Raw genomic sequence first — 27,456 nt, 5'->3', positions numbered from 1 at the left:
TGGCGCCGCGCACTGGCGCGTCGCCCCGCCCCCATGCCGTCAGCAGCCAATCGGCCTCGCGCGGAGCTCCAGGGCGCCAACCCCGGGAGGCGGGCGGTCCCGCCCCCCCGTCAGGGTGACAGCTCCGCTGACCAATGGGACGCCGGCGCGGGCGAGGCGGGCCAGGCGGCGCCGCCATTTTGTGAGTCTATAACACGGAGCGGTCGCGCTCGTCCCGCTATTGCGGCGCCTCCCCTCCGCTCCCGACGGGTCCTCTCCGCGTGCAATGGACGGGTGAGTCCCGCCCGGCGCCGCGCCGGGGCCGCGAGCGCTGCCGCCGGGCCCCTCCCGGGCTGCGGAGGCGGCCGCGTCGGGGACCCGCGCCGGGGGCTGGGGCGGTACCTGTGGGGGGCCCGCGGGCGCGGCCGGGGCGGGCGGGGGGGTCTCGTGTGCGGGCGGCACCCCCAGACCCTTCCCCGCGGGCTGCGGCGGGAGCGGGGGCGGCCCCGGCGCGACACCTCGTGCGGGCCGGTCCCGCGTGCGCTCCCGCCGCTCCGGGGGTCCCGCCCGGGGGGCGCTCCGGGGGTCCCGGCCGGGAGAGGTTCCGAGCGTCCCGGCCGGAGGGGGGTCGGGGGGTCCCGCCGGAGCCGGGCGGGGGGCGGCGGGCCGGGAGCGCCGCGGGGGCGGGCGGGCGGCCCGGGCGCGGCCCCGCGGGGGCGACGCGGGCGGGGCGGGCGCACCTGGCGGGCGGTGATTCACGGGCGCGCTCCCTCCCATTGTCTGGCGCTTCCGCGGGCGGGGGCGGGAGGGCTCTCGCCGGGCTCCTTTTGTGGCCGGGTTTCGGTCGCCAGGTTTCGCAGGGGCGGGCGGGCAGGGCTCCGCCGCCCCTCACCTGAGCGCCGCAGGTACGGCCCCGCTCCCGCCGAGCTGCGGGAGGACGCTCCGCTCCGTGGCCCCTTCGCGGGGAGTTTCCAGAGCGCAACTTTGGTCGCGTCGATTCCTCTTTAAGCAGCGCCCGGCGGGGCCTCGCTGCGGCAGAGTTGGCTCTGAAGCGGGTGTTTTATCAGGGGATCTCTCGAAAGCGAGGTCTCCGTGCTTCTCTCATCCTGTATGGCGTAGTTTTTTTGTGATCTGATTTTTTGTTTCTTCTAGCGCTCAGTAGTTAAAATATTTCTGAAGGCCTCCGAGTGAGCAGTTTGTTTTCCCACAGCCATAAGTACGGGAAGCCCAAATTAGTGCCTTCTCGCTTTCTGCCTCGGAACACTGGTCTGGGGAGAATTAGGCATAGTCACATGTCTGGGTTTTTTTACACACTGAAAAAGTGGCGTCTCAGTGCTGTTTTCATCTTAAACCCCATAAAAATTGTGTATCTTACAATTTTTGCAGTCCAGGATCGCTCTACTGCTTTTAACCAGTTGCTCACCATGTTGAATGATATTAAAAAAAAAAAAACAAAAAACCAACAAACCAACAAGTTCTCAGCGCATGAGATCACACATTCTATAGTGGCAAAAATCGGTTTGATGTCAGCTGTGGTTCCTGGGAAGGCTGGTGTTCTGTGCGTGTTGAAGTAGCTGCTGTTTGAATGTAGAAGTTTTAGCGAAACACGCGAGTCTCAGTTACCCCTTGTCTTTTGGAGATCCTGGTGCGGGATATGTTTGCCCTGTAAAAGTGTCCCCTGCTGAAACTTCAAAAGCTGCTTCAGAGAGTGGTTTTAAGTTTTGCCGAGCTGGCAGTGAGCAGCCCCCTGGCTCCAGGCTGCTCCCGTCTCCTTCTCCCGAAAATGATCTCGAGCCGTGCCCGAGTGATCCCCTTTGAATAAGTTGCTTTGTTAAAACATGCGAGGAGTCCGAAATGCTGCTTTGGAAAATGACCTGGAGGTTTTACTGGTGCTGCTTAATTTTTCCCCTTATTGCGTAGGAATTATCCATTATTCCATGGGAAAAAAAATAATTTTTATGAAGGGCTTTTTTGCCTGTTCTTTCGGAACTGGGAAAAGTTTTAATCCCATCCTGAAGGCTGATGTGCATGAGAGGAGAATGAAGCTTGGGATAATTTACTGAGGGGGTGTGTGAACTGGAAGTACATCTCACATTTGAATAAAAATTCTGAAATACTGTGGAGCTTGTTTCCTGTGGTATTTGTTATCAAGTGGGCTGCAATAATATCTCAGGAATCGATAGCTCTTGGCAAATAAAACAGCTCTTCCTGTTGGATGGTTCTAAATGCCATTCCCTGCTAAGGCACTTTATGTAAAACATTTCCTGTGCGAGAGGCCCACAGGAGGAACAGGAAGTGGGAGAAACTGCTGGGGTAAGTTGGAGAGTTTGGGAAACCTGGGACATGCTGTGTTCTGGCTGTGCTTGGTTGGCAGTAGCTGCTCTGAGGTTGTGGAGGTGCCTGGGTTAATGTTTGTGTGTTCAGTGATGCTGGTTCCTTGAACTGCTGCCTGCAGATGGGTTTCATTAGTTCGTTGCTGCTGCCCCTCGGGTGCAGCCAGCCCGTCTGCCCTGCGGTGCCCGGGCCCGTGGAGCGGTGTCAGACACGGCTCCTCCAGCACTTCCCTGGAAAATGCGGAACTATCGCGTGGCTTCCCACAGCAGCCGTTGGGTTGGGCTGCGGCTCCAGCTGCAGAGCGCTGGGTTATGATGACACGGCAGGTTGGGGGGAAGAGGAAGTGTGAGGAGCTGAGCTGGCTCCTGCTGGGGCTCCTTCGTGGAGCTGGGGACGCTGGGACGGCCTGATGAGATCGAGCAGGATTTAATTCCCTGAAAAGTTATGAACCGTTGCAAGAGGAGAGGGAGGTAAGAACTAGCAAATGCAAGTTCTCTCACATTAACTCACCATGTCAAGTTGTTCTTGAGTACTCCAGGTTTCACAGTGCTGGTTCAAGAACGACTGCCCTGCCTGCCTTGTGTCCCCTGCTCTGTGGAGCTGCTGCAGGTCGGTCAGCCACTGCCGGGCCCTGTGCTCTGCAGTTCCAGGCAGCTCTGTGAGAGGGGGGAAGCGGGCAGGGCTGTGGACATGGCAGTCCAGAGGGGTCGTTTCTGCTCTCGGTTTTGTGTTGATGCCTTGCAGGGGGTTGGAGTTTATTAAAAAACGATGCAATCTCCAGTGCGAGGGTATAACTGAAATCCTTAGGCTGTCCTGAGCACTTCCACAAAGCAGTAATGTGGAGGTGCTGTAAGGCTCTGGGAGATTATAGGCAAGCATTCCAACTGCACTGGTGGAAGATGTTGCTCTTAGGTGGTGTGTGTTGTGGTGTAGAGAATTCACTGCTGACAGGAGCTGGGTTGCTTGAGGTACAGCTGGTGCTAATTTTCATCTTAGTTAATCAGAAAGTCTCATTTTAGAAGGTTTAAGTGTCTTAGGTAGAGTTTAACGAGTGATTTTTGCTAGACTTGATAGAGGAATCCTGTGTAGGGCGTACCCCAGGCTGGGACTGCCTGTACATCCCCTGCTGTGGCTCCAGCGGTGCCGGCGTGGCCTGGAGGGCTGCTCTGGGCCTGGAGGGCTGCTCTGGGCCTGGAGGGCTGCTCTGGGCCTGGAGGGCTGCTCTGGGCCTGGAGGGCTGCTCTGGGCCTGGAGGGCTGCTCTGGGCCTGCCCCAGCTCCTGCTCCACGGGGACACAGCCAGGCTCTGTCCCGGGCCCGCTGGAGCTCTGGCGTTGGTGTCTGCAGCCCTGCTGGAGCTGCCCTGGGCCTGGCAGAGGCTCGGGGGTGTCAGGGGGACAGGACCCGCAGGAGGGGATGTTGGTGGCAGAGCTGACTCTCTTCCTCTCGGTGTGGTCAGACGGGGTTGCATTGCTGGGCTCGGGGGTGTTCGTTCCTACCCCCCAGGCCCTTGCAGGAGGAGCAGGCGCTGCCATAGGGAGTGGGAGAGCTACAGTTTTCTGGCACTGCTGGGTCTTGGGTCTCCACCATCACCATCTAATAATTTTTCTTTGTATAAACTGTCCTTGGCTCACCTGCAAAGACAACTGTGCACTTTGACTTGCTTTTTTCTTACTACTGTAAACTATGCTGGATTTTTGTGGCAAACCTATCTAACTTTTTTAATCCTTTTCTTTCTTTTTTCTACAGCATTGTCCAAGATATAACAGTTGGTACAAAGGTAGGCACTTCTCACTTTTTCTCTCTTTTTACACTGCTCAGCATCTGACCTAGTTTTAGCCTTAACAAATGTAGATCTTCAGCTGTAAAGGGTTGTTTCTGGTACCATGTAAATTGGTTTTAACCAGAAGGTAATTTAGTTTCATGTGCATTTAAAACTTATAATATGGCTCAGCATTTAGCTCTTGGCATTTGGACATTGATTATCAACTTTATTGCATTTAGGAACAGTCTAAAATGTCGAGCCATGCTTGTTACTGGTGTGCTAGACAATGCTTCTCCATGGAGAAGCTGATCCTTTTCCTCTGGAGAACTCCGTTTCCTTCGTTTGTGTGAATTCCCGTTCAGTTATATGTCAGAAATCCTTCTGCCACAAAAGGGAGCGTTTAGCTGTTGATTTTTATTTCCTGCTAGTACAGCAAATATGACCTTTGCCTTTCTAGTCTGAGGTTTGGAAAGCGCAGCCTTAGCCCTAAACTCAAAGTGCTGAAAAGGAGGCTCCTTATCTGCTGCGGGTGCTGTGAAATGCAGGACTGGAATGTGCAGGACAGCCCGGCCCTCCTGCCCGGGCTGAAGGGCTGCTTTGCCTCGTGCAGCTCTGGGGTCAGGACTGCAGGGAGCTCAGCCCCATGGGAGTGTTGGCCCTCTGGGGTCAGGACTGCAGGGAGCTCAGCCCCATGGGAGTGTTGGCCCTCTGGGGTCAGGACTGCAGGGAGCTCAGCCCCGTGGGAGTGTTGGCCCTCTGGGGTCAGGACTGCAGGGAGCTCAGCCCCATGGGAGTGTTGGCCCTCTGGGGTCAGGACTGCAGGGAGCTCAGCCCCATGGGAGTGTTGGCCCTCTGGGGTCAGGACTGCAGGGAGCTCAGCCCCATGGGAGTGTTGGCCCTCTGGGGTCAGGACTGCAGGGAGCTCAGCCCCATGGGAGTGTTGGCCCTCTGGGGTCAGGACTGCAGGGAGCTCAGCCCCGTGGGAGTGTTGGCCCTCGGTGAAGCGTCACCGACCGAGCGCCGGCGGTGACCCAGAGCTGCCAGTGGCCTTGGCAGGGCTGGGGAAGGGGTGCCTGGGGGAGAGAGGCTGAGGGATGGGGCTGGTGGAGCCTGGCAGTGCCACAGGAGCCTGGCAGTGCCACGAGCCGGGTGTGAGCATCGCACAGAACTCGCTGCTGGCCAGGTGGAAGTACAGAGTGAGCTGTGGCTGCAGCTCAGCACAGGCAGCTTTGGGGGTCTGAGAAGCATTAAATGCATGAAGGGGCTCTGAGGGCTGTAGGGGGAAAGGTTGCTCCAGCTTTTCCTCCTATGTGAATCTGAAATTTGAATTAGTGATAGTGTCTGGTTCTGGCTGAGAATGCTGCCTGCTGCAAGGAGTGCAGTTTGCCATCGGATGCAAGGAGGAGAGGCTTGAGCCTGGACAACAAAGGTTAGTTAATAGTTCATAGCCATTATGAAAGGTGGACCAAGGCATCCCTTGACACTATAGAGCAGTTTGCTCTGCTTTATTGTTTTGAAAGGCAGGCTGCTGGCCTTTTATTTTATTATTTTTCGCATCCTTAATTTACATATTAAGAGTATTCACACCCACTTATTAATTTTTCTGAGATCTTAGTTTAATTTAGTTTCTTAAGAAGTCCCCAGATGTCCTCATGGCTCACTCCTCTGAGCACTGTACTGCCCGATGGTCTTATTTTTAATCAGGTGTAATTGTAGTAGCCGTTCCTGGCTCCTCAGTTTAAAGTGTGTGAATTTGTTTAGGAAGCTCATTGCTATTCTGGTGTGGGGATTCCTGATGCACAGCCTTCTGGAATGTCCTGCAGATTAGGAACACATGATATAAGACTCACTTCTTCCCATAATTTCACTGCTCTCTGAAGAGGAAGTATGGCCCTAAGATGGAGGCCTGAGGTGCTGCTTTGACCCTGCAGTTTCCTCTTCCAAGTGGTCTGATCGAGGTCCCTCTCTCTTGTATCTCCTTGCCCTCTGTTTAATTTCCTTGGATATCACTGTTCCTTCACACTCTTAACAGTCTCTGAGCAGGACTGACTGACTAGAGAGAGGATGAACTGTGACATGTCCTTCTTTAAGTGAAATTGCATTTTGGTGATTGAAAAAGTCTCAGAATAGTTTAGGTGCTGAATAATCCTGTAGTTTCTTGCTTAAGTTAAGCTCTGCTTGAAAGATTTTGCTTCCATAAACCAAAAGTGCAGTTCTGTGGTGTTTGAGAAGTTAATTTTTAAAACAGGCTTTGCTGGAGTGTGATAGAGACTGACTGCATAGAAGTGATTTGTGGTGAAGCCAGGATCTTTGCCATGGGAACCGTAATTATGGCTTCAGGCAGCGGGCCAAGAATGTTGTGAGGAAATTCCAGTCCCCTCCTATGGCTTTAGTTAGAGGCTGCAACAAGCTGGCTCTTGTGGCCTCCCAACAGGCATGAGCACACATGGGAGCCACATGTTGGTGGCAGGGGACATGGGTGGCAGCGGGTCAGCTGGGTGTGCCAGACAGCTCCAGCTCACCTGAGAGTGCCACACGCTGCCTTATGCACCTGGGTCTTGAATTTATCTATCTGCTCATAAAATGGTTGTAGAAAATACTGGATTTTAAGCTCAGGCCTACTTTGCCCTCAACCTGGGACGATTTAAAAAAATAGGAAAATAACACGTGACAGTTACTCAACTGCACCTTTTTAATCCCACAGGTGTAGGGATAGATTCTGATCTCTGACTCTGATGTCTCCTTCAGGTACTGTCAGACTGGAAAATGCAGGTGTGCTGGTGCCACGTTTGTTGTTCTCATACCAGCAAGAAGGGGAAGCATTATTTAATTTCAGATTCCCCATGGCTCTGCTACAGCTCCTTTAAGCTGTGCTTGCTTGGGCCGGTGTTTGAGCCGTCCCATCCATCAGCCCTCTGACAGGTGGGGCAGAAATGTCCTTCCACAGGTTCTGTATTCCTGGAGTGACTCATCCAGCAGTATTTCTCTCTCACAGGATTTGTGTTGAGCTTTGCCAAGGCCCCCTCTGCTCCATGGCAATGATTTAAAAGCTCAAGGTTGACGGGTAGTTAAGTTTCAGCTTGGGAACAGTAGATCATAAAGCCTGGGTGTGTACTGCCCTACAGAGCCAGCATGACTGCATTGCTGTAGCACTTGGAGTTTAGGAATTTTGGGCTATTTAAACTGGCCACACCTTTTATTTGCTCAAAGGGCAGGTTTGTTTCACAGGGTGTCTCCATAGTAGCAAAGACTGAGAAAGTGGGGAGGGGCTGGTGGATGAGTGGGTTGAGGATCCGGCTTTGCTGTGTGGCTGGTGTGTGCTCGAGCTCAAGGCAGCTCGTTGCCAAAGCTCAGGGTGTGAGCAGGTGCTCTCGTGCAGCACTGGAGGTTGGGTGGCTTTTAGGACCTCCAGGGCTCGTCTGTAGCCCATGGAAACAGTGCCGGCGCCTGCAGCAGTACCATGGTAGGGACCTGCCGTGCTCTGACCAGCTCACCCGCCTTCAGAGGGCTGGGAGGGGGTGTGTGCCCAGTGTGCCAGTGGGGATGCCAGCGTGGAGCTTGACGTTGGCTCCTCTGGAGAGGTACCAGCCTGAATCCTGTCCAGGCACGAGGGAGGCTGTAACAAGTTTTGAAAGCCTGAAGTGGCAGGTGACTGGTGTTGGCTGAGCAGAGTGGGGGTTAAAAATAAGTGTCCTCTGTGCCTGCCAGATAGGCTGATGCCCCCACCACAGGTCCCCTGTGTCCATGGAATATGCTGACTGCTGGGTTGAATTTAATGTGGTTAATGGTATGGAGCTGTCTTGGTACATCAGCCATGAGCAATGTGGTGAACTAAATTGAACCCAACTCTTTTGGTTCTGATCAGATGATAAATTTTGTGTCCAAAGGGTGAGTGACACTGAGCTGGGAGCAGCATCGTGCTGTGATGAGGCTACAGGGTCCTGATGGGGATGCAGGTGTGGTGTGTGTTCTTCAGAGGTGTTTCACAAAAAAAGTTGGCTCGTGGTTTGTGTTTCTGACCCAAATTGGAATGTTTTTCACACAACTTTTAACTGACTGAAGAGTGCTGGAGGCAGGAGAGGGGAATAGAGGGAGAACATAAGGGAGCCTTGCTGGATGTGAGTCTTTGGTGGAAGCTGAGGAAAACTGGCATCCTTCCTAGTAGTTTAAATTTAGTTCCATTCTTGAATCTCAAATCTCTCGCAAAAACTGTTGGAATGTAACATGAGTGTGATGATGATGTCATCAGACTGGATTTCTCTTAATAGTTTCTTCACAGAGATTTGAGCTGTGAACCGAAGGATCAGAGCGTTCCTGCGTCCCTCTGGGACTGACCTCGGCCAGCCCTCGATGAGCTGCTCTGTTCCTCCTGTGCTCAGAGGCATCTTCTTGCCTCTTTGATCAGAGCAGAGGGTTTGCCTGAGCTCCTCAGTGATCTGTGTCATTTTTGTGAAAGTATCCCGGTGGTCCTTTGTTGGCTCCACAATACTTTTCCAGTCACAGGGAAGGTGAAGAGCAGTGATGCCCACGTGCTCTGGCTTCTTGCAGGACAGATTTTCTTTGGTTTCTTTTCAGAGGGGGGTTTCCAGGTGCAGCTCTTCCCTGCTTTGCTTTCTGTAAGTGCCTGTTAACTGATGGCCTGTTTGCCTCCATAATCCACCTTTTCCCTCACAAGCACTGCTATCCTGTGTCTGGCAGAGCAGTGTAAGATGCTCCACATCCAAAGGCAGGGAGCGCTGCTGCTCTGTAGGGTTTTCTCAGTGAGCTGGGGAGAGAAACAGCTTTTTGTAGATTTTGGGCTTGACCAGCCTGTGCCTTCTGGCCTTTCTGGTCATTGCCCCTTTCCTTCTCATGTGCCCTGTCCTTTTGACGTTGCTTTAATTTTGTTTTCTATCTGAAGGTTGATTAATATCACTTGTTTGACTTCAAATGAATATTTTTATGATCGTTCACTTTGTTTTCTAGCCTTTTGCACAGGCAGGATGCAGTTGACTTACTGTAATCCATTTAAAATAAGTGCTGGATCTTAAGTAGATAAAGGATTATATAGGGCAGCTGGGAATTTCTGTAGCACTTCTAGGTATGCTGGTAGAAGCTGAGACAATCTCTGGCCTCATTCCAGAGTGTGGTAAACCAGGTAAAATCCTACTGGCAGTGAGGCAGCACGTAGTGTATGTGAGTGAGACGTTGCTTTTTAAGATGTGAAAGCTTGTACAGACTAAAAATTCTGAAGACTTACTTGTTAAAACTTTAAAGCAAGGCTTTGAGTTTGGGTGGTGGTCAAAAAGATAACTGGAGAACATATGAAATGTTAAGTTGTACCTTGCCTCCCTCTCCATGGCTCCGAAAAGGGAACGAAGTGTTGGCAGCAGAGCTGCCCCAGAGTGTGATTAAATTAGTGCAGCTTGGGCAAGGGGCCTCCTGTAGCCAGGAGTGTCAGGCCAGAGGAGGCTGCTGGCATGGAAACCCCTCCCGGCAGGGTTTCCCTGGTGCCATTGTGCTGCTCCCTGGGGATTTGGGTGGTGGAAACAGCCCCACTCTGCTCTAGGTAGGATCTGGCAGTGTAACTCCAGAAGTGGTGGTTGTTTTCGGTCAACAGGAAGAGGAGATTTGTTAGTTCAAACGAGGAATTTGATGTGCTGCAAGCACGCTGTGGCTTCTGTTAATCTTGTCATAAAAATACCAGCTGCAAACGAGTGGCTGAGCAGAAATGTCAGCATAATTAATGCCTCTGTGAGCAGGGATGGGAACTGGGGGCTGGAGAACCATATCTTGAAATGCAGCTGGGCCTCCCCCAACAACTCAGCAAATGCAGCAGGGAGAGAAGCAGTGCTGTGGGTGGATGTGGGTGTGAGCACTGAGCACCCACACAGCCCTTGCTGGGTTTGCTTTGTTTTAAACCTAAATTAAATTACATAAAACTTTGGAATCAATAACTTTTCTGCTGGCTTTCCCAGTATAATTCAAAATACCCAGTGGGTACGTTGTTAGTGAGAAAGTCTTCTAAACCTGTTCAACCAACCAGACTTGCTTTGGTTCCTCTGCCTCTACTGAATTGGGTGCTTGGTATGAAGCATTTGAATTTATGCTGTGGTTTTACAGAAACTCTTCAGAGTTTTTAGTAGGTACAGAAAGAACAGACTAGACGAGTCTGGAAAGAGACTGGTGATCCCTGCAGTGTAAGGGCAGAGAGCTGATCGAGGCTGCTGAGCACCCACTGCTGGGGGCAGGGTCACAGAGAACTGGGTTTCAGTTTGCCTCGGGTTTGGTCATTCCAAAAAGGAATGATTTCCTGTGGCTATCCAGTGTCAGCTCCCAAAGGAACGGAGGAGGAACACGCTGATGAGAAGTCGTGGTCGTGCTGGGCACTGGGCTGTGTGGCGTGGGGATGGCAGCTCAACCACTGCAGCTCCTTGGGGCACTGGGTCTGCTCCTCTTGCACTTCAACAGCCACCCCTCTAAAGGGAGATGTGGGAAATAACTTTGCTGTGACTGTGCAGTACTACATGTACTGTCTGTAAACTTCCTTGTGTAGAGAAAAGACCTTGGAATAACTGCGGTTTTCCAACTACGGCAGCCTTCCCTCTTCGTTTGCATGTACTTCCAGCTGGGAAGCTTACAAATTGGCTGCTGCTGCTTTTGATGTGGAACAGTCATCCCCCTCTGCCTCCCGGCTCTGGTCGCAGTGGGCAGCACAGGCTGTCTCCGAGATAAGAGGGGAGTGGAAATTGCTCTCGTTAAAGAGACACAGACACGACATGGACACGTGGAGCCAAGCCTGGCTGCAGTGACATCCTTATCACAGGGCCTGCCAGGAAGTTTTCAAATGTGCAAAAAATGTTTACTTTAAACAAGCCATTAGGAAAGTTAAATTCAGGGAATAGAAATTCTTTCCGTAATAGTATAAATGCTTGTTTTTCCAGTTTCCTAGTGTTGCCTCCATGAGAGCCAAGTGTGTGGCCTGTTCTCCTGGAGTTTGCATGATGGATTGCAGGAGTTGCCCAGTATGCTTGCACGGACACACCGAGTTGTACTGGAAGACCTGGGGTTCTGGGTGTGCAGAATTTTACAAGTTAATATTTAGGAACATGTTTTAAAATGGTGAAGGCCCGTTAAATCCTGATGTGAGGGCTTTCCTGAGGCCAAACCCACCTGCCTGTGTGGGTAGGACTGTGCTTTGGTCGATGGTTCTTGTCAGCAGCTGCCAGGTGGATCCCAGGCCACAGCTGTACCTGGAGTGGCTGCAGCAGTGTGGGCACAAGAGTGTTCTTACAGTTAAACTGGGGGATTTCTTTTAGCCTTGGATTTATGCCTTGATTTGAGTCATCAAAGGATGGGCTCACAGTCTAGTAGCCTCCCGGCCCAGCTTGCCTCTTGCTGTACTCAGGAATCAAAGTGCTAATTAGCCCAGCTGTTAAAAGGCCCGTTCCTAATGACTGCGCCGTGGGAGGAGGAGGAGGAGGCCTCTGTGCACAGAGCCTTGGTGGGACCTGGTCAGTGCTTGCAGGTGACCAGCAGCAGCACACAAACCACAGTTGGGAACCTGGCCTAATTCTCCTCTTTGGGACATCAAAGTCCTTGAAGCCTCTTTGAAGAGCTGGCAGTGAGTAGTCAAACAAGAAATTCAAGATTTGAGGGGGAAAGAAAAAAAAAAAACAAATTGTGTCTGTAGCTGGGTGTTCTGGGGTTCTCGGTGACCTACTTTCCCAGCCTGTTTGCTGGGAGAGTGTGCAGAGCTTTTCTTCTGCAGAGATCCTGTTTCTGCAGGTGCCACCAGATACAGGGCATGTGGAAGATAAGGGTTTCTGGTGCCACGGTGTGGAGCGGGGTATGTTTCCATCAGGGTGGGTGGGAGTTAGCTGAGGCAGGGATGAGCTCTGAGCTTTTTTGTATGGTGAAAGCCTTTTAGTGGGGCATTTCTGTGGAAGAGTAATGTAGAAAATTATGAGAAAGTACTCTTATGTGTTAGATCTGTAGTATCATGCTCACTCACAATTTACAATGGGATTTGAAATCTTCTGTGAAACTTGAAATTAAGCCATGCTGATGGTAAGCTGTATTGTGTATGCAGGTACAGATTGTGCTAAGAAGTCATTCGTAGCCACGTTTACTTTTGTCTTAGTAGTGTTTTTCGTGCCTCCTACTTGGGTTAGACCAGTCCTGGTCAGTTGAGGTGGTTTGTGGGACTTTCCGGGGAATGTTGTTACCAGAAGACACCTTCCACCAGATCTGGGTGCTCTAAGCCCTGTCCAGCCTGGCTGTGAACACTTCCAGGGATGGGGCACAAAGTACATAGCTTTGGTTCTTAACTGCCAAGTCATACCCAAAGTTTTGGCAGCTTCAGAGTGAAAATCCTGTGGGACAGGAGCAGTCAGAAACCTGCTGTGCTGGGTACGGCAGGAGAAGGTGCCGGTCGGTGCACGGCGCTCGTGTGGTGGCTTCACACAACTCAGCAACACTCTGGCCCCAAGATCCCTAATGCTGAGCTGAAAAGAGATACTGGATAGTGCTGCTCCATTACCAAACTGGATCTGACTGATACTTAATTCATGGAGGTGAGCCTCACTGCCCGCTGTCAGTATGTTTTCACTCACACTTGTGTTCAGCTCCTCTCCAGCTTTCTCTCAGTTGTTCTGCTTTAGGAGTGCCTGGATAGAACTGAGTAAAATGCTGTCTGTTTACCTTCCATCTGTTCTCTTCCAGCGGGGACCTGACGAGCTTTTCTCTCCTTGTGTTGCTAATGGACCCTTTATCATGAACAGCAACGCTGCTTCTTCAGGTAATATTATGTGGAAACAAGCACAGCAATTATTTCTAAGTATTGCAAGTACTGTGAGGAGATCTGGATTTTCCTACGTAGTTGTAATTTTAAAATCTCTTCATTTTTCGTAGTTATTAGGCCTTTGTAGGACAGTGCTGAATAATAATAATAAACTGCTGCCAAGAACGCCAGGCCAAGTGGAAAGGAATAAAGCAGCAATCTGGGGTTAGTGGCTCAGGCCTGCACTAGAAATGTGGGTGGGTGTGTGTGTGCTGTAAACAGGCTGTGAAATGGCCACTGGAGAGTTGATTCCATTGCAGTGGCATTCAGCTATGTCACTCCCATCGTGTAATTTGGGGGGAAAAGAGAGTAAAACCATGTGTCTTCAGACTCAAGTTAACTTAGACTGTGGAATTTCTCTGTAATAGAGCAGTAACTGGCTGGGGAGCACAGTCTGTGTGTCAGCATTTGGGAAGGGCGTGCTTGTTCTTCCAGACCCTTCTCATCAGCAGTGACTCCTGTTTCTTCCAGATAATGGAAATGACAGCAAAAAGTTCAAAGGTGACAGTCGAAGTGCTGGGGTCCCATCCCGAGTAATCCACGTCCGTAAGCTCCCCAGCGACGTCACGGAGGCAGAGGTCATTTCTCTGGGCTTACCTTTTGGCAAGGTCACCAATCTTCTGATGCTGAAAGGAAAAAACCAGGTATTGTCTCCACAATTGAAAGCGGGGATTGTGTCAAAGGCTCGATGAGTTTGTCATCAGGAAACCAGCTCCAAATTGTTTAAACAACTGCCGTGTGTTAGGAGTCAATAACTTCTGCATACTCTTATTTTACTTTTCTGTGATTATCCTATGAGCTGTAGAAAATACTATTTTCAGGCTGCAGAAGGAGCTCAGTCCATAATTACAGGTTGTCACTTATAATTAGCGTTAGGCCTGGTTTGGAAATTGCAGACCAGGGAATTATTTGAGCAGCAGTGTCATGAGTTGGCCTTTTTCACTCGGGCTGGCTCGGCAGCCAAGTTAGCAGCGTGCAACGTGGCCTATTGAGGACACCTTTCCAGATCCAGCAAATGAGCTGCGTGAGGCTGAAACACTCTTGGGTAATGCAGGAGGTGTGCACTAATTTGGTAACTAAAATTGTCTTGCAAATTAAGGAGTAAAAAAGCAAGTCAACTTTAATCATTGCTTAAAATGATGTCTTTAATCTTAATTATGGAAAGGTGCCTCTGATATATTGCGTGGTGTGATTATACATAAGTGCTTACTCACTACAGTCCCTTACGTTTGTGTTCTGAGGGAGAGGAGCCCCTGAGGGTGCAGAGCAGTGAGGGGGCTTCCTGCCCTGGAGAGAAGTGAAGGGTGGATTGTTGCTGTATTTTTGTGTTCTTGCAGACACTTATGTCTAAATACACATGGAGATCTTAGGGTGACACTGAAGCTATTGCATTAAATCAGTCTGGAGAGGGAAGATCCTCGTTTGTTCTGCTTACAGTCAGCTCTTAAACAGTTCCGTGTGTGTAAGGGGGTTGTGAAAATCCAGTCCTGCTACGGCTTCGCTGGAGGTTCTGTTCAGGGTGACCTGCTGCTGTCCTGGTGTGACGTGTCTGTGTTGGGTTTGACTCCCCAGGCTTTCATAGAGATGAACACGGAGGAGGCAGCCAACACCATGGTCAACTACTACACCACGATCGCTCCCATGCTCCGGAGCCAGCCCATCTACATCCAGTTCTCCAACCACAAGGAGCTGAAGACAGACAACTCTCCAAACCAAGCAGTCAGTTTGTTCTTTGTGTTGTCGTCCCAGGGTGGGGGGACAGCCAGATCTCAGCTGGTGGTTTGAGATCCAGGGACTTGGGTGATGTCTGGTGCTTCAGGGTGTTTGTTTCTAGTGTTTGAAAGATTTCTGCAGAGTGCAGCCCTGATGAGGCAGAGCTCACCTGTGGTGGAGCACAGCCTGGTGCAGGTAGGTGCAGCTTCAAGGCAGCAGCACCTGAACCCAGCAGGTCTTCAGGCTTGCTCTGGGCTCTTGAGGGTTTCTGTGCACCACACACTCTGCTGAGGGGAAAAAGTTCCTGTTTTCAGCTCAGCTGCTCTTGGCAATCTTGCAGGACGGGAACACTGGAAAGAAATTCAAGTTACTTGTGGGATGACTGCCAGTACATCCCCTTTGCCTCCTCTCCCTTTTCAGGATCAGAGCACCCAATGCTGTGCAGAGGGAATGCTGCTGCTGGGTGACATTGCTGTTGGTGCTCTCGCAGCTGGAGCACATGTGTTGTGTGTGAGAGGGCTCTGCAGGAACACCCCCAGGCAGTTCTCACTCCTGAATCCCTGTGGCAGATATGCATCAATCCTTCAGTCTTGTCAGCTTCTCCAGGATTCTGGAGATGGTGTTTCACCCCAAAAGAGCCTCATTTTTCCCTTTTTATAAATAAGGGGATAATTTTGCTGCATCTGTTGATGCTGAGCAAGGTTGATTTAGTGTGCATTTTTGCATTGCCCTGACTGGTTGGGGTGGTCAGTGTTGGCCCTGCTTCAAATGTGCCAAAGCCGTGGATCCGCAGCCTCGGGAGCGGCACGGGGCTGTCGTGCTCGCTGCTGCAGCCGGCTGGTTGTTCCTGAGCAGGAAGCTCCAGGAGGGCTGACAGTGTGTTCTTGCAAGCAGAAGTGTGGGTCTGACAGGGTGTTTGGTCCTGCAGCGTGCCCAAGCAGCTCTGCAAGCCGTGGCCACAGTGCAGACCGGGAACCTGGCACTGGCAGCCACGGCTGCGGCCGTCGATGCGGGAATGGCGATGGCTGGCCAGAGCCCTGTCCTGAGGATCATTGTGGAGAATCTCTTCTACCCCGTCACTCTGGATGTTCTGCATCAGGTAAAACACGTCCCCACAACTGCTTGAGGTTCCTGGAGGAAGGGGCAGCAGCACCTGGTGCGTTGTATTTGCAGTGTCTCTGGTTTGCGTTTGTACAACGCGAGTTCTGAACAGAGCTGTCAGACTTCTCTGGAGACCTGACACCTACAGGAGATTGGTCCCACTCTGGCCAGACTTTAATTTCCAGAGGTTTGATGCCTGGTCCACTTTAATTAGATTGATTACAGTTCCTCAAGTTCTCTTTAGGTTTTAGCAAAAGTAGCTGCACCTTGTCCTCATGCCAGGGCAGAGGAAACGTACAGTGTCCAGGAGCCATTTAGGCAGTGGCCAGTTTGGAAAGTTCCCACTGTCTGCTGCAGTTGCTTAACTTCATCTTTGTGTTTAAAATGCACGCTTGAATCCTTGAAATTCCTGGAAAAGGTCTAGTTTGTGAAGGTATTTGTGAATCTTCCTGTGTAATAACCCAGAACAAACAAACTGTGTTTAGGGGGCGGTTCAATCACTCTGGTGTGTTCTAGGCTGATGCCCAGGGTGTGGTTTAAAACCTTCAGTGTTTCAGTTGGAAGTTGGCAGGCTGAAAAGATGACTGTTGTTTCTGCACGTGATAAGAGATCAATATGAAATTATCTTACTGGTAATGTGATAACAAGATATCCAAATATTATCTTGCAGATTTTTTCCAAATTTGGTACAGTCTTGAAAATCATCACATTCACAAAGAACCACCAGTTTCAGGCCCTGTTGCAATATGCTGACCCCATGAGTGCTCAGCATGCCAAACTGGTGAGTGCTGCACGCCTGGATTACTCTGTTGGGTTTGCCTTGGTTAATCCAAGCTCAGGTGGGATGCTGGCATTGGGATGTGCTCGGAGGTGCTGCTGGGCTGGCACCAGCACTGCCCTGAGGGCAGAGCATGAGTGGGAGGGAATTGCCCCCACATACAGGGTGGGTGGCTCAGGGGCTGCCAGAGGGGCCGAATGAGGCAGAGCTGTCTCTGCAGGAGATACCTACCTGTCCTCAGGTGGAGCCCTGGGGTGGCTGACACCTTTCTCCAGAGAGCACTTGCTGTGAGCTTGGTCTGAGCGCATTTGGGTGAGGACTGGTTTGTTTCCTCCCAGTCTCTAGATGGACAGAACATCTACAACGCCTGCTGCACGCTGCGCATCGACTTCTCCAAGCTCACGAGTCTCAATGTGAAGTATAACAACGACAAGAGCAGAGACTACACCCGCCCAGACCTGCCCTCTGGGGACAATCAGCCCACTCTGGACCAGACCATGGCAGCTGCTTTTGGTGAGAGTTTGGGGAGTGGGAGCAGAAAAAATCCAACTGGGGTGTGTGTGTCAGTGTGGGAAGGGGAGGGGGCGTCATCCTGGTGTATTCGGTCAGAACGTCAGAATACGGTGTGACTAGGGAGGAAAAGCTGGGAATGGCCGAGGGTCGGAGCATTCAGGACGCCGGGCGGGTCTCCCGCCACCTGGTGATCGCCCTGAGCACTGCGGGTTCGGTGCCTGCTGCAGCGAGGGCTGTGTCCGGTCACAGCTCATCCTCGGGGCTGTTCCAGAACAGCAGGGTTAGCAGAGGAATCCTTTCTGTAATCTCTTGAAGTTCAGTGTTACACAGGAGGCATTTTTGAATTGCTGTTTGCGTTTTAGGGTTTAGCTTTAAACTAAATGTTTGTGTTGAAGAACAGATCAAGACATTACAGATAACTTTAGGGAGGCTTAGGTTAGATATTAGGAAAAGATTCTTCCCCCAGAGTGTGGTTGAGCACTGGAACAGGCTCCTCAGGGAAGTGGTTGCAACACAAGCCTAACAGAGTTGAAGAAGCATTTAGACAATGCTCTCAGGCACTTGGTGTGATTGTTGGGGCTGCCCTGTATAGGGCTAAGAGTTGAACTCAATGATCCTTAAGGGTCTCTTCCAACTCAGAATGTTCCGTAGTTTTGGGAAATGTAGCATTTTCCTGCTGTTGTATGTCTTTGCATAATGTATATGTCTTTCCCAGGTGCCCCAGGAATAATCTCTCCTTCTCCATATGCAGGAGCTGGCTTTCCTCCTACTTTTGCCATTCCTCAGGCTGCAGGTACTGTATTTCGTAAGTTCAAATTTTACAGAGGTTTTCTGTTGTTGAAACATCTTGATGTTTTAAGTCAGAGTAGTGGTAGTTTTTCTGGGGTTAGCCATGTAAATTCTAAATGCTGGCACTTGGGTATGGAAGGGACTGGTGTTCCAGTACATCACCTCAGCTAGGAACGCTGTGTGCAGCTGCAGCACCTCTGGGCAATGTCCTGGTGACAGGAGGAAAATACATGAAGCAGGATGGGAGAGACAGTAAAGACAGGGTTTAAAATAATTGAGGGACATGGGGAAGAGATACAAGGTCTTGTGCTTTGAATTTCCTTGTGGGATTGCAGAGGTTGGTTAGTGGCCAAGAGTCTGAGATGAAAGATGGAGGTGCTGCACACTCACTGGAGAGCCAGTCTAAACAGGCTTTGCTGGGGCTCTCAGCATTCCAAGCCATGTTGACTTTCTGGGAACCTGATGGAATTTCCTTGCTTATGACAGACAAGCACAGACCAGGCTGTTGGGGCAATGCTGTTTTGGTAACATCCATCCCTGCTTGGGAAACAAGAAGGGCTGTTTGGGGGAGTAATCCATGGAATTGATCACTGGCAGTTGTTTCTCGAGCTCTGGAGCTCTTGGCCTTGGAGGGCCAGTACAGGAGGTGCCAGCTGGTTCTGGGAACAGCCCAGGAATGCCTGTAGATGCAGCTGCAGTGGTTCCCGTTCAGGAGAGCTGGGGGGTGGTGGCACAGGGTGCCTGGTGGTTGCATGCATGGTGAGAGCACGTCGTGCATGCCCTGGTTGGACGGACCCTCCCCACGCCCTGCGTGTGACTCCTGCCCTGCACAGCAGAGCTGAGGCTTTGTGCTCGTCCGCTGCTTGTGAAACGTGTGAGAGTGCTGAGGAACCTGCAAAAGCAAATCCTGGTAGAAACCAGAACATTTCCTGCAGCACCAGAAGCGGAGGCTCCTGTTGCCCTTAGGATACATGGTCACTGTTGGGAATGATGAGTTGCATGGTTCAGAGAGTGTGCTGTTCTCCCTTCTGGTGCAGCAAATACACTAGAGTACATGCTGTTAATTCTTTACCGGTTAATATTCTTTAATTTCCAGGCCTGACAGTTCCAAATGTTCCTGGAGCACTAACTCCTTTGGCTATTCCAGCAGCAGCTGCAGCAGCTGCAGCAGGACGGATTGCCATTCCCGGCCTGGCTGGGGCAGGGCACTCCGTGCTGCTGGTTAGCAATCTGATCCCAGAGGTTAGTGCAGTCCCAACTTTACTTTTTTCTCCTTCCTGTTATCTCTGCTTTCACTTTCTGAACATGGATTGGGCTGAAATTCATTGAAAGTGAAATCCTGCTGTACCCAAAGGAAGCGGTGCCCGCGCTCTGCCGGCCCCACTGCAGAGCAGAGCAGTACTCTAGTCCTAGTTGCTGAAGGGAAATGGGAAAGTCCATCTCAAATTGAAATTGCTCTTCCTTGGTTCAACACCAAGGATGCTGCCTGCCTGCTCTTGTCCCCCAGAGACTACAATGCCTGTCCCTTCTTCCCTTTTCTGTTTGGAGTCTCCCTGCCATTCCCATGGAATAGTGTCATTTGGGTCACAGAATAGCCATGTCCATTCCTTTTCCTTGGCATGTTGTAGTTTTTTAATACATTAATTCAGAACTACAGAGAGGCTTCATGCTGATCTTTGCTCTTTCTGTGTAGTGTCTGGATCCCTGCCAGCTTGACTTTGTACCTGTGCAGTATTTCCTCTGCCATGTGCTTGCACATTTCCCCCTTCCAGGATTTCTGGAAGTTTTTCCTTAGTTAAATCCCCTAACAGCTCACAGTTTACATTTTCAATTCTACTTAACTGAATGAGTTGAAATATTTGGGTTTCTTAAAAAATAAAGCAAGCAATAGTTGAACAAACATCTTCTTTAATGACAGACAGCATCATAAGGGAATTGGATACGGGGGGCTTGGATTTTCCTTCAGTCAGCCCCTGGCTCTGGTTGGATTGAAAGTGTAGAACCTCTGGTACACAGCAGAGTGCTAAAGCTCTGCTGAGGAGCTGTAACTGGTGGGACTGTGCACACACGTTAATAGCACTTTGCAAAGCTGTAAAACTTACCAGTGCAGAGTCACCACAAAACCTCTTTGGATCAAAGGGGAAGCCTGGATGTGATGAATGATCAAAATGTTTAACTCTGGATGAGATGAACCAATTGGATCATGTTTCAGACTGCTCTTACCTGTCATTGCTGTTCTCTCCAGAGCATGAAATAATGGCAGGGGCTGTGGAACAGCTTTGGGATTTGCTGCTCGTGCTCCCTGGGAACTGCTCTGCCATTCCAGGGACTCTCATCTCTGGCTTGTTCCATCATAAGTCTTAATAAGAGCTGGCATTGTTATTCCTGACCAGTGATGCTGCCAAGTGTGTGCTCCAGGGATGCTCTTGGGTGCCTGGATGGCAGTGGCAGGACAACGGGTTGTGCTGCACCTCCTGATTTCTCACAGCCCCGAGCAGTGCCAGTGGGGACAGCTCTGTTCAGGCAGGAGCAAGCAGTTATTTCATGCCCTGTGTTTTTTGAGGAGCTCTTCACTCTCCATCCAGCTTGTCTTTGGGCTAGAGAGACTTTGGGACTTGGACTGAAGCTGTAAACTAACAGACATGAAACTTTTTCCATTGCCTGTATAATCAGTGTTGTAGAAACTTACCTGTGCCACAACCAGTTAGTAAAGAAACAGTATTGCCTGGAGTGACTGCTCTGCAAATGAGGTGTCAGTCCCTTTATCCAAACTGCTTACAGCAGGCCTTGGAGGGGGCTTTTGGGGCAGCACAGCTGCTCATCCAGATGATCTGTTCCCTTAAAGCAGTGCTTGGTATCCGTGGGGGATGTTCCTTTTTCCCAGCCAAGTGCTGTGGCACAGGTTGCTTCCCGCAGTGCCTGGCCCTGGAGCAGCAGATGTGGCTGTTTGTGACTTGGTTCATGAAGTCATTTCGTCCAAGGAATTTGTGTAAATGGAGAAAGTCTTTTGAGTTAAATTTTAGGGAATGCCCTTGTGGTTGAATTGGGTGTTGCAGCCTGTGGAAGTCACTCCGTGGGGATACTGTCTCTTACATCTTTGTATATCTGAAGTAAAAATGCCTTTTCTTTATCATTGTGTTCCACTAGGTAAAACCTATTAACTGTTTCTGTAAGCGAGTTATTGTATGTAGAATTCTATAAATCTGACTGATGGAACACTACATATTCCTTATGTATTTACTGACCTGTGTTTTTTGCTACTTTTTTCTTTTCTCCCCATCCCTGAATTTTTTTTCTTCCCCTGATCCGGAATTTCTTTGCCAACTGACTGCACGGTACTTCTGCTTCCTGTTGTTGCTTGAAACAAAAAATAAAAACATTCCCCTTCCAAAAAAAAAAAAAAACCAAAACAAAAAAAAAAAATAAAAACCCTGCTCTTCGGAAACCAACCTGCCCTTCAATATTAACCATCTTGAAAACTTCATCATCCATCAACCAATTTCGCCATTTCCTGCGGGGACTCTGCCCTTCCTCGTTGTGGACGATTTGTGCAACCTCGCTCTCCCCTTCGATTCCTTACCTCTTCCCTGTCCCTCCGCTGCCTTGCTCTGCTGTTCTCTAAAGAGAGTTACACCCCAATGCCTCTTTATTCTTTTCGGTATGTTATTATTCACACTTTTTATTACCTTGTTTTTCATTTATTTGAGATTACTTTTTGATACTTCAGAAATGTACAGTTTGCAGTTTGCCATTTTTTTTTGAATGCATAATTTTGGTTTTTACATTGTTTATTTAGTTTGCTGTTTAATTTAGTTTGCCTTTGGTTTTGGTTCAGTTCTGCATGGGTTATTGCTTTGCATGTCTTTGATAAGAGTTTTAAATTGTGAGAGCATGCAAAATTGTCCAGTCTTCTGGCAGTAAGATTTTGGCTTTTCGCTGAAACCCAGTGTCTTTTCTTTAATGTATTGTTCCATTATTATTCTGCTATGTAAGAATTCCCTTAATTAGAGCAGAATACGTAACCGTGGTTGAAATGAGATCAGTTCTGGTTGGGAATGGATTTTTTTGCTGTTGGATTGATTAGCTGATGTTAAGTTGAATGAGAACTTGTTTTGTTTTCCTATCTAAGACTGTTCTTGTTTACTCCCTCTTTGAAGGAGTCTATGGTGATGTGCAGAGGGTGAAGATTTTATTTAAGAAGCAGGAGAATGCCCTAGTTCAGATGACCGACGGGAACCAGGCCCAGCTTGGTAAGCTTGGGAGTGTCAGACTGGGCAGTAAGAGACAAAAAGGGCAGTTAAAGCTTTAATATTGGCACTTTGTTCTCTTGCAAAAGAAGACCCAAAACCCGCCCGTGTCCGTGGGGCAGCTCTGGGGCAGGGGTGGCTCTGAGGGCAAGAGGGAAGCAGACTAAGAACACAGGGAGCCTGAGGGACCCTGCAGGGTGTGAGGGCAGAACTAGAGTGCAATTCTGGCTTTGAATTCGTGTCTGACCAAACGTGAAGTGCCCCTGCAGTCAGTGTGTCCTCCCTTGCAGCCATGAGCCACCTGAATGGGCAGAAGCTGCACGGGAAGCCGATCCGTATCACGCTGTCCAAGCACCAGACAGTGCAGCTGCCTGGCAAGGGCCAGGAGGAGCAGCGCCTGACCAAGGACTATGGCAATTCCCCTCTGCATCGCTTCAAGAAGCCAGGCTCCAAAAATTTCCAGAATATCTTTCCCCCTTCTGCCACTCTTCATCTGTCCAATATTCCGTAAGTACCTGCTGGGGATGTGGCTGAGTATTGGAGTGTTTGCAGCTTGTGTCTGAGTGCAGGCACAGGCAGCTCTGTGCTGCTGGCAGGAGAGCTGCCCCAGCTCCCTGTCCCATCTCCTTGCCATGCCAAGACGCTGCTGGTAGGGAATTTAGAAAAGTCTCTGATGACAATTAGTTTTTTTAGATTAACTGGGTCTATCAATGTCCTTTTGACTGGAAACACTATTTCTTTCAGACCCTCAATAACTGAAGAAGATCTCAAGATGTTATTTTCAAGCAATGGTGGGGTGGTCAAAGGATTCAAATTCTTCCAGTAAGTGTTTTGTGTCATGTCCTCTCCTTACACTGGGCTTCTCTGTATGGGAAGGGTGGAAGTACTTAGTTCCAATCAAATCCCAGCTCAGGCTCAAAAAGGTGAGCAGAATCCTCACTAATGCAGCATTTGACTCTGGAATAAAGGATTCCTGAGTGACTTTGGTTTGAGCACTGGCTGAGGAGTTGGGCTGTATGTGCTTGCTAGAGATACTCCTCTGTGTAGAGAGTGAGTGTAGTGCAAGTACCTGGAGGGGGTTAGTTCTCTGCCAGCCCCATCAAGTGCTGGATGAGAGAACTTGGATCGAGTTGGGGAAGCTCCTGCACTGGAACTGAACATGCCTGAAACTTGTGTCTTGTCAGGAAGGACCGTAAAATGGCTCTGATCCAGATGGGCTCTGTGGAAGAAGCCATTCAGTCCCTCATTGAGTTCCACAATCATGACCTGGGGGAGAACCATCACCTGCGTGTGTCCTTCTCCAAGTCCACCATTTAGAGCTTGGGAAGGCCTGAGACAAAATGGACTTGACTTAAAACCTGTGGGGCTCAGCCTTGACCTTAAAAGGCTGGACACCAGAGTTTCAACTTCCATCATTCCAGAAAAAAAAAAAAAGCCACTTTAAAAAAATGCAGCTGAAGTGACCTTAAAAGACCAGAGATTTTATTTTTTTAAAGAGAAATCAGTTTACCGGTTTTTAAAAAAAAAGAAAATTAACTCTAATTCCTCTTGCTAACCTTGCGGTGATGGGTAACAATCTTGACTGTTCCAATAAAAATCACAAGTTCAAGTTTACACTATGGAACCTGCTCTGGGAAATTCCCCTCCCCTCCTGCTCCTCCCCTAAAAAGCAGATCCCAACAAGTTTTATCAGGTTTCACATTGATGCCTTTTTTAATTTCTTTACCCATCCATGCCTTGAAAGACCTGAAACCACTGTGTGAATTCACTGTAGCGCCTTGGAGTCAGGATTGCAGTGACCAGGAGCTCCCAACCCGCCCAGCACAACACTCGGTTGCGTTGATCCCACCTTACCTGTGCACCTGCTGTCCTGTGCCTTAAACCTTCTACTTCTTGGGGGAAACATCCGAGCGGCAGGGAGGGGATGGGCAGAGCCGAGGGGGAGGAGCAGCTCTGGCCACGATCAGCTGGGGGAGCTGGCAAAGGGGAGGAAGGAAATGCTGGGCTGGGACTCGGGGCAGTCACACCCCACTGCCCCTGAGTGTCTCAATCCCAGCGTGTCTTGTGCCGCTTCCCAGCCTGCTCGTGGGTCACTGCCACCTGCATCTCAGGTGGGAGTCACCCCAGATCCTTTGTCACACCCAGCTGAGGTCTGGGTGGGGAGCGTTCCCAAGGCCAAATCACATTCCAGTGTCAGGAGCGAGCCCGCGGGCTCTGCCCTCACAGAGCACTGGTGAGGGACAGGAGAGCCCCTGTGGGACACTTGAGAAGATGAATCAGAGTTTGTCAAAATTGTGTGTGTATATACCTAAACGCTTGGCTAGGATTTGGAGAATCCTTGGATACCCCATGATTAGAAAGGCGCCTGCAAGGCACCTTCGTGCCCCTAATTGGAGATAACGAGGCCGCTGTAGCTCCGCCATCGTTCTTAGAGCATGTCTTCAGCATTTGAGCTTTTGTTTGAATCCTTGTATTATACTTTGATGCCGTTGCTGTCCTCTGTGCCTAGCAATATTTCCAGTTGACCAAATATTCTAATCTCTTTATATGCAAAAGAAATAGTTTAAGTACCTTTTATAGAATGATAAGATGGTATAAACGTAATCTAAATTTACTCCTTTGTGGTATTACCCGTGTATACTGTACTTTATTTTCTTTGTTTTGTAATTGAAGCTGTAGGGCAGGAGTAGTTTCCAGGCTGAGGTCGTGGCTGAGGATGAGCAGAGCCAAGGGTGTGAGAGAACGAGCACAAACAGCTCGGGAATGGAAGGAAAAGGACCCAGGCTAAAGATTTTTTTACCTTTTGAACCTATAAGCCCAGATGTTGTTCTAGGAAGGGAATTTATTAAAAGTAGAATGCAGCAGATCGGTTTTTCCCAATGATACAACCATTTTCTTTTTTTTTATTATTTTTTTTTCTGGCTTACAACTCTTTCCCGGGCCATTCTGCCTTCTATTCCGTGTGATCCAATGTTGCCTTACATTTCCCTCTAACCTGCAACCTGTTCGGATGCAAAATAACAAGAATCTTGTACTTTTTTTCAGGGTTTTTCTGCAAATTGTGGACCAAAGTTTGTTTTTTAATTGTCTTAGTGTTGCAAGTTCTGATTTCCTTGCTTGGTGTGGGAGCTCTTGACTTGCCTAGCACTGAGTGTTTGGAAAAGTCTTAACTTTCTGTAGTTCCTCCCTGGACTCTCAAGGATATGATTTATGCTGGAGAAGTGTGTGAGGTCCGAGTGGGGGCCGGGCTGGGGCTGTGGTGTGCTGGGTCCCCCCCGTTGGCCGAGGAGGGCGAGACCCCCAGTGACAGCATTGCCCCAGCTGCTTTTGGGTACCTCTAAATCCATGCTGGAGCCAGGGACCTCCCCCTGCAGAGCTCCCTGGGGCCCTGCCAGTGTCCTGTGCTCAGGAAGGCACATCCGGGGGCTCGGTGGCTGTTGCCTCCTCCCCTCCCTGTTGGAAGACCCTCGAGGGGACCCAGCCCACTCAGCACAGCGGCACTGGGTGGTCAGTGCCCCCATCACCCTCCCCAGCGCTGGGGAGGCTCCCGGGGCCGGGCCCTGGCCAGGACACTCCGGGTGTCCTGTGCAAATCACGGCTGGATTGGGGTGACCGGGCCCCCGGCACGGCAGGTGCTCCCTTCGGATCCTGTGTTTGCATGTAAAGAATGTGAGTAACTAAGGGTGTACATATTTATAATTTTTTTATACCTGTTGTAAGACATGAGGGGCAGCAAAACCCAGTTTTTTATGGTGACCAGATGTATTGTATATTTTGATAACAGCAATTCCAGGTTCAGTATTGTGGAAGGTGGGTGGGGAGGGGAAGCGTACACACCATCAGAATTCCATTGCCTCTTTCAAAGAATGTTTGTAATGCAAAAAGAAAAGAAATTAAAACTACTTTATAACAACCTTTGTACCTTTCTGTAGCTCCATTATTTCCTGTTGAGATTGTAGAAGCAGTTGGTGCCCAGTCTGTACTTGTGCTTTCAATAAATTCTTCTGTATCCTTCACTCCTGATCTTCCTCCTCTTTATTGTGCCTGTTTTGCTTCTGATTTTTCCTTCTCATGTAATTCCAGCTGCCTCATTTTATTTAACTTTGACTCTTCCCACACTCTGGGCTGGCAGCTGTCCCTGTCTCTGTGGAGCATGGGATGGGGTCTGGCCCTCCAGCCCCTCGGTGCTGGGCCAGAGCCCCGAGACCTGAGGCTGGTTGGGCCCTCACTGATGTTCTGCCTGTGTCACACTCCAGCACTTTTTACTTCATGTTCCTAAACTTTCCATATGTTCTGGCTAATATCCATGAAAAATAACCCACTTTGAGTCAAACCCTCCTCTCTGTAGTCCTGTGCTATAGTTGTGGGGCTGGATGTGCTGTTCTCCATCCCGTGGGAGGAGGTGCAACAATTCCTGTTCCCTCCACGAGCTCCCAGAGGAGCACGGTGCTTCCTTAGGGATCTGGTTCCTTACCTGTGTGCTGAGCTCTGCTCGAGCTCCTGTCCAAAAGTCACCCTGTGTCCTGGGGGAGGCACAGTCCCCACCCTGAGCTGCTGCTGTGGCTCTGCTGTCCCTGTCCCTCTGTGCTCAGCCAGCATTAGGCTCCAGCACACTCCACAGGCCTTGGGCCCCAGGGTTACCCAGGGGGTCTTGCTGGAGCCAGGGACTGCTGAAAGGGACCACTGTTGCTCCTCGAAAGTCCAATGGGATTTGTGGCAGCTGCCCCTCCTGGGCTCGTTGCACTTGTGAAAGCTGGACCGAGCGAGCTGTGTTGCTGCCCCGCAGGAGTGAGCAGGATCATTGCTCCCGGGTCGGTTCCCCGAGTTCTCTGGGGTCCAGCCCAGGCTTTGCATCCATTCCCGGCCCCTGGGACACTGATCGGCTGCTGAAGGATCGATGGGGGCAGCGATGGCCATGGGCGGGGTCCCCATGGGAACGGCGGCGGCTCCCGGGGGGGCCGCATCCCGCCCCGGCTCTGTTCTGGCATCCCATCCCAGCCCTTCCCACGGCAGAGCCCCCCGTGCTGCCGAGCTCTTCCCGGCCTGTGTCCGGCAGTGGAGGGAACTTCCCTGAAGCTGCCTTTAACGGGAAAACTGACGTAGGGAAACCGGGGCTGTTCCAGCGGGAGCGCGCACGTCTGCACCGAAGGGCTTTTCCTGCCCAGAGCAGCGGGAAGGAGCTCCCTGCAGAGTGAACACCCTGAACCCCGGCCTTCCCTGCGGCCCCGGCCCCGCTGGGTACAAAAAGGGAATTGTCTGCCAGCAGAAACCCCGAAGCAGAAGCCCCAAATGGGGGATCCCTGGCTGAGGGCAAAGCGAGCCCGGGGATGGGGGGGGGCGCGGCCGAGCCCTTTGTGTGTCACGAAGCCGGGGAGCCCTTCCCTGGTGCTCACCCGGGGACGGGCTGAGGGCAGAGG

At 50.5% G+C, this 27,456-nt stretch overlaps 1 protein-coding gene across 3 annotated transcripts; it reads left to right on the top strand.

The window, feature by feature from the left end:
- The first annotated feature begins 126 nt into the window (after positions 1-126).
- PTBP1 (polypyrimidine tract binding protein 1) lies at positions 127-26,055 on the top strand. 3 transcript variants are annotated; one of them, XM_064637643.1, is made up of 15 exons: positions 127-273; positions 4,062-4,092; positions 12,781-12,856; positions 13,370-13,542; positions 14,471-14,617; positions 15,540-15,710; positions 16,383-16,493; positions 16,829-17,003; positions 17,719-17,796; positions 18,889-19,034; positions 21,417-21,450; positions 21,950-22,042; positions 22,330-22,546; positions 22,784-22,861; positions 23,224-26,055. In XM_064637643.1, exons 1-15 carry the CDS (start codon positions 266-268, stop codon positions 23,354-23,356), a joined length of 1,671 nt encoding a protein of 556 aa, XP_064493713.1. In that variant the 5' UTR covers positions 127-265; the 3' UTR covers positions 23,357-26,055. The 3 variants fall into 3 exon arrangements, with proteins under 3 accessions (XP_064493713.1, XP_064493714.1, XP_064493712.1); XM_064637642.1 differs by lacking the exon at positions 127-273 and adding an exon at positions 2,554-2,783; XM_064637644.1 differs by lacking the exon at positions 4,062-4,092 and having other exon boundaries at positions 143-273.
- Positions 26,056-27,456: the final 1,401 nt, after the last annotated feature.

Source organism: Pseudopipra pipra, chromosome 27 (assembly GCF_036250125.1).
Source record: "Pseudopipra pipra isolate bDixPip1 chromosome 27, bDixPip1.hap1, whole genome shotgun sequence".
Lineage (NCBI taxonomy): Eukaryota > Metazoa > Chordata > Aves > Passeriformes > Pipridae > Pseudopipra > Pseudopipra pipra.
The sequence above is the reverse complement of the archived record's forward strand: the minus strand, read 5'-3'. Positions and strand labels throughout refer to the sequence as shown.